The 6,000-nt window shown below is 40.8% G+C and overlaps 1 protein-coding gene across 4 annotated transcripts in view; it reads left to right on the top strand.

Moving 5' to 3' along the window:
- APP (amyloid beta precursor protein) overlaps positions 1 to 5,327 on the top strand; it is a 298,757-nt gene extending 293,430 nt beyond the window's left edge. For all 4 annotated transcript variants that reach the window (XM_077819733.1, XM_077819738.1, XM_077819747.1 and 1 more), the window contains one exon: positions 4,840 to 5,327. In XM_077819733.1, the coding sequence (XP_077675859.1) occupies positions 4,840 to 4,941 (102 nt within the window). In that variant the 3' untranslated portion in view covers positions 4,942 to 5,327. The remainder of the gene's footprint in view (positions 1 to 4,839) is intronic.
- Positions 5,328 to 6,000: the final 673 nt, after the last annotated feature.

The following is a 6,000-nucleotide window of genomic DNA, read 5'->3' on the forward strand; positions in this document are numbered from 1 at the left end:
GGGGCTGTACAGACAAAATAAGAGGCTATTTACGTAAAGGAGAAAAATGGTAGTGAAATACTGCCCAGGCTTATACCAAGAAGTATTCTTTCTCAGAAAAGAGAAGTGCTGTCATTGTTATGCTCTCTAGAGCTTCGGCATGTCCATACCTGGAATATTGCGTTCAGCTCTGAGTGACTCAGATTGGACAATATGGAAACTGCTAAGAGAAGAACAAAAAAATGGTTATGGTTGATGGGGTTGACTGATAAGAAAAGCATAAGAGTTAAATGTGTATAGATTGGCAGAGCAGAAACTAAGCTGAGACATAAGTCTACAAATACCTGAAATGTGTAACTATCGAGAAGGGAGGAAAAAATATTTAGCATCATAAAATAGGTAAAGAGAGCAGCAGAGAAGGGAAATGGAGGCTGCAAAGTGGCAGTGAGATCAGAGAGTCTGGGATATAATCACCCCTAGAGAAGCAGAAGAATTCTTATCACTTGACACTTCTAAAACAAAACTGGGGGGAAAATTACAAGAAAATTTACAGTAGTGAAAACTGACTAGGAGCGAAACTAGATGTCCTAATAAGTCTTTGCTATCTATAGATTCCATGATTTGGTGACTATAGGGAATGTGTTATAAATTAGCTTATCAAATGTAGGTTTTACCTTAATAGAGAATGTTCTATTCAACTTTGCCATGTTTTCATAGACACACATATTGCTGTTGCCCTTACAATACAATTGTTTATAATGCTCCTGCTTATCTCTTCAGTTTCTTATCCGTTCTTTAGTCTCATCTGTTTCTGCATCTGATTAAATAAATAAAAAGAAGAACAGAGAGTATTCACCTCATCCTGTCTCACATCTCAGGTAGATTGTACTGTGTGCTCCTCCTCCCCTCTGATTCTGAACAAAGGAATCACACGGGGAGCTCAAAGCTAAAAGAACAGATGGAGTTCAGTACAGTATTGTCTAAAGCTTCAATAAGGAAGAGTACAGCACAGCCATGGCCCAGTCCTGTAGCCCAGATTCTCTTCGCCCAGGGCCAGTCTAGTGGCAAGGCCAATGGGACTAGCCATTTAGCACCAAGTATCGGAGGGGTAGTGGTGTTAGTCTGTATCCACAAAAACAACGAGGAGTCCAGTGGCACCTTAGAGACAAACCGATTTATTTGGGCATAAGCTTTTGTGGGTAAAATACCCACTTCAACTTTGAAATTACAGGTACTGTTATTAATTACTTGTATTACATTACTGTGTAGGGCTCCAGTCATGGCCTAGGACTGCCACTGCACTAAGCACTGTATAAGTGCAGAACAAAAAGATGGCCTCTGCCCCGAAGATCTTACACTTTAGCCTGATTGTCTCTACTGGGCAGTACTCAAATATGCATATTTCATCATTATAATTAAAAATGTTGTTGAACAGAATCCTGATGGTGGAACATAGTCCTGGCCAGGTATTAAATCACTGAATGGTGTTAGATGCAACATAGCCATGTATAGGGCAAGTGGTAACCTGTGAAGAGAGGGTATTTTAACAGCAGGAGCCAGCCAACTAGTCTGGAGATAATTGCTGAGACTCTCTTGTGGGCAGAGCCTGCAGCACTGTCACCATCTCCCACCAAGCCCCGCTAATGCCAGGGCTGCTATCGCTGTGGGAAATAGTAATGAGGACTCTCCAGGAGAGGTAGGATAGAAAGGAAAGAACACTGGCAGGCACGGAGAGTCATTAAAATGTAAGGGCAGGATTGTACGCTAGCTGCTGAGCAAGTCATTGTACCAGAAGTCTCTTGGGGATTTGAGGGCAGAGGTTGAAGAGGAGACAGGATGTGAAGTTCCCAAGGGCTCCCCTGCCCTTGATAAATTGGAACAATTGTTGACAGCTAAGCTGAGCACTCATCCGCTGCTTGCACCAGCTGAAAGAAACAGTAATATTCTGGCACTATAAAAATGTTTTTTTCTTTGGAAAATGAAAGGTTTGTTCCTACTCCCAAAAACTAGGGGAATGTAAAAGAGTGAGCCTCCTCTCTAGCCAGCAGTTGGTTTGTACAAAGCCACGTGCTGTGTCAGCTTGACGCAAGACACACACTTTTCAGGTTTGTCCCAGGACAGTTTGTGTATATTTTTACATCTAACAACATTGCTCATTGCAGGCTCAGCTTTAAAAAGCCTAGCACCCTTTAATGACAGTATTTTAATAAGAGAAGGGTCCAGTTACATTCCAGAATAGGGACAATAGGAAGTGCCAAGTCAGACCAGACCAGTGATCCATCCCATTTAATATCCTGTTTCCAATAATGGCCATGAGAGAGGGCAAGAAACCCTGCTATAGCCAATTATGGAACGACCTGCCTGTGGCAGCAGGGTCCGACCCTTAAAGTTAGTGATCTTGCTTGACGGAGAAGGGAAAGGATTATTCTCACGCATACAGATTTTTTTTAAAGGCGATTTACAGTCAGTTGAAATTGGAACAAAGGTGGGGAGAGAAGATTTTTAGAATGGATGCTAAAATAGGGCTGATTTTGATGCAGCAAGTCACCTGATGTATTTTTACATGTGACACTTTTCTTTTTTAGTCAGTGGGATAACATGAGGTAGGAAATGGTTCTGATGGTAAGATACTGTGAGATGCAAGGGGCTAATCTAAGTCACAACCCATGCAGACAAGGCCATAGAAATAGGTAGATTAGCTTGCATTTTCCCTGAGTGTGGAACAACATATCCCTTATTTTCCTCTGAGGCTTCAGGTAACATAACTTTTAAAGGGGGACAGACTTGTCCTCCCCACGTTAAAATATTTCCAGTGTTGGAGATCATATTTCAAGAAAATCAGGCATCAGGTTTGTTTAGTCTGGAGAAGAAAAACTGGGGGAGGCATAATTTTTAAGTACATAAAAGATTGTTGCAAGGAGGAGGGAGAAAAATTGCTTTCTTTAACCTCTGAGGATAGGACAAGAAGCAATGGGCTTAAATTGCAGCAAGGGAGGTTTAGGTTGGTCATTAGGAAAAAACTTCCTAACTGTCAGGGTGGCTAAGCACTGGAATAAATTGCCTAGGGAGGTTGTAGAATCTCTATCATTGGGGATTTTGTGAGCAGGTTAACTAAGAGCAGGTTAGACAAACACCTGTCAGGGATGGTATAATACTTAGTCCTGTCATGAGTGCAAGGGACTGGACCAGATTACCTCTCAAGGTCTCTTCCAGACCTACAATTCTGTAAGCACTTCTCCTTTACTTATTCATCAAAAGGTTAGACTAAACTAGCCTGCTACGTAAGATTTCTTGAGAGAATACATTTTTCATTATCCAAAAGGTTATTTTATGCTAAAAATAAAAGGTTATTTTTGCTAAAGGTCATTACATACAGAAATTCACATTAAAATTTTCATAGCTAATATTTTAGAGTAGTTTAGAATACTCTGTGCCCTTCCTGCTTTTAAGTCTTCGGACAAAGTAGTTTGTTTTTTTTTTTAAAGGAAGATGGCAAACACTAGAGGTAAAGGATAGCAAATAGAATAGCTATGGGGGATGGGTCCCCCTAATTACCTATTAAAACAGAGCTAAGGAAGATAGGCAGGTGATGGTAGGTTTTGAATACACAACAGTTATGTGTTCACACATTAACATTTTTTAACATTTAGAGAATGGTCTCACCACCTCTAATGTGGTATAGTTTCACATTACTGTAATGTTCAGTGAAGGAAACTAATATATGGAGCAGCGGTTACTCAGAAATGAAGTTTCAACCACTGAGCTGTCATTGTTCCTATCTGCTAAGAAATTAAGTCACTGTTAGTTAAGTAGAAAATATTTAACTAGGTCAGAAACAAAGCGCTGATATTGGGGACCAAATTCAACCCTGGAGTAAGAGGACGTGTTCCCCATTAAATGCTATGGGATTGTTGATGGTGGGCCCTCATCAGTATCCTTAATTTTTACTAGCAAATTTGAAAGGTCCCAATTGGCAACTATAGACAGTGTCTAATAGGGTCTAGCACAAGCCACCCCCTACTGTTCTGCCAAGGTGGTTTGTATTATTGAGATTCTAGTTACACGCCCTCTGTGCCAGGCTCTCTGCAAGCGCAGGAAGAGTGACCTAAGCATTTGCGACCTGGAAAACAGCCAGTAGATGAAGGAGGTAGGAAAACAGGATGCAAACTGTCTCCCTTTTCCCCATTTTTGTCTGTCAGGTTGCAAATTCTTTGAGGCAGGGACAAGCAGTAGTGGTAAGCACACTGCAGAAAGAAGCTGGTCTGTCTCTCAAGCAAACGTAACCACTTCTGATGACTAGTTCTTGTCCTGCAGCTTACAGCAGCAGAGAGGCAAGCCATTGCTGTCTAGGGCAAGAGCGAGGTTCCTTCAGGCCAAGGCAGTAGGAGCAGGGCTGAGCTTACCTGCCTGCAAGTTACTCTTCATAGAAGCTTCTAGTTAATAATTCCCAGGTGCTACTCCAGGTGTTGAGCCATAACGCCCTTCATGATTTGGGTCCTGGATATCTCTGAGAGGAGAGTCAGTCTTTCTTTAAGCTGGTTGTTGAGCGCTAATAGACCTTAGTGTTGTGGTGTCTGTTCACTGGAGAACCATCCCATCTAGAATCTGGTCCACCAGGGCCAGAGTCTGTTGACTAGGGCAAGCTCCAAGACTTACCTCCCTGCTTAGGCTTTTCCTGTGAGGGTAGGGTTGAGGAGTGAGCCCTTTGCTGGCTTGTCTTTCTTATGGGGTTGAAGCTTTCATATATGAGTTTAAATGCACTGATAAGAGCTCAGAATATAAAAGGGAGGAATAAGTAAACTTGAGCCATTGTGTGGATCAGAGGAAACCTGACCATGGCCCGTTTTCTCCCCACTCTAGGTGGATGCTGCAGTGACACCAGAGGAACGCCACCTTTCCAAGATGCAACAAAATGGCTATGAAAATCCAACCTACAAGTTCTTTGAACAGATGCAGAACTAGAACACCACAGCAGCCTCATGAGTTGGACAGCAAAATGATTGCTTCACTGCCCATCGGTGTTCGATTCTAGAATAACGTGGAAAGAAACAAAAACACTCTGTTTTATTATTTACTCATTATCGCCTTTTGACAGCTGTGCTGTAACACAAGTAGATGCCTGAACTTGAAATAATAAAAATCAGTAATGTATTTTCTCTCTTTACATTTCAGTCTTTACACTACATTATTAATGAATGTTTTTTGTGTACTGTAAAGAGTTTAGCTGTATTTAACTAGTGCATGGATAGATTCTCTTTCCCAATTATTTATCATGTGGCCCCTTAGCCAACTGTATATTATTCTTGTGATTTGTGGCAAAAATTAAGTCCTTCTTGAAATATGCTTTAAAGAATAAGCTGTGTCTTAGCTGCTTCTCTTTGCTGAGATTTTTTTTCTGATCAGTAGGCATTTTAAAGTAAAACTACTTTTTTTAAAGTATTCCAGATGAGTTATTTTCTTCTGCAGTTGCATTTTATTGTACAGATGGTTGCTTCTGCTGTATTAGTGATGTAGGAATCATGGGAATACACATTTGTTTCTTTGTGCCTGTTTTATGTGCACACCTTAGGCATTGGAAGGTAAACTTATTTTCTTTTCCATGTACCTTTTTGATCTTTTAATAAAAATTAAAAATTAAAAAGAATCCCTGTTAATTGTGAGCACTTTCGTAGGGGAAAAAGTGCCTGCTGGTTGAAAATTAATGGGGATCCTACAAATGTTTCTGCAGGATGATTGTACAGAATCATTGCTTATGAATTGATAGCTTTCTACACTGTGTTACATAAATAAATTAAGAAAAAAACCTTTGGACAAGAGTTTTCTTTGGAGCAGAAACAGCTATGTTGAAAGTAAACAGTAATCATCAAACATTCATAGAGCTGGAGGGAAGGGGTGTTTTCCTGCAAGTGGATATGGACCAGAACATCCACAATTTGACTATAGAGGAACAAAATGGCAGTGTGGGGAGGGGGTGTGGCCTTTGGCACCCCTACCCCTCTAACATGTCATTTTTTCACTTTG

The sequence above is a fragment of the Eretmochelys imbricata genome, chromosome 1 (genome assembly GCF_965152235.1).
Source record: "Eretmochelys imbricata isolate rEreImb1 chromosome 1, rEreImb1.hap1, whole genome shotgun sequence".
NCBI classification, from domain to species: domain Eukaryota; kingdom Metazoa; phylum Chordata; order Testudines; family Cheloniidae; genus Eretmochelys; species Eretmochelys imbricata.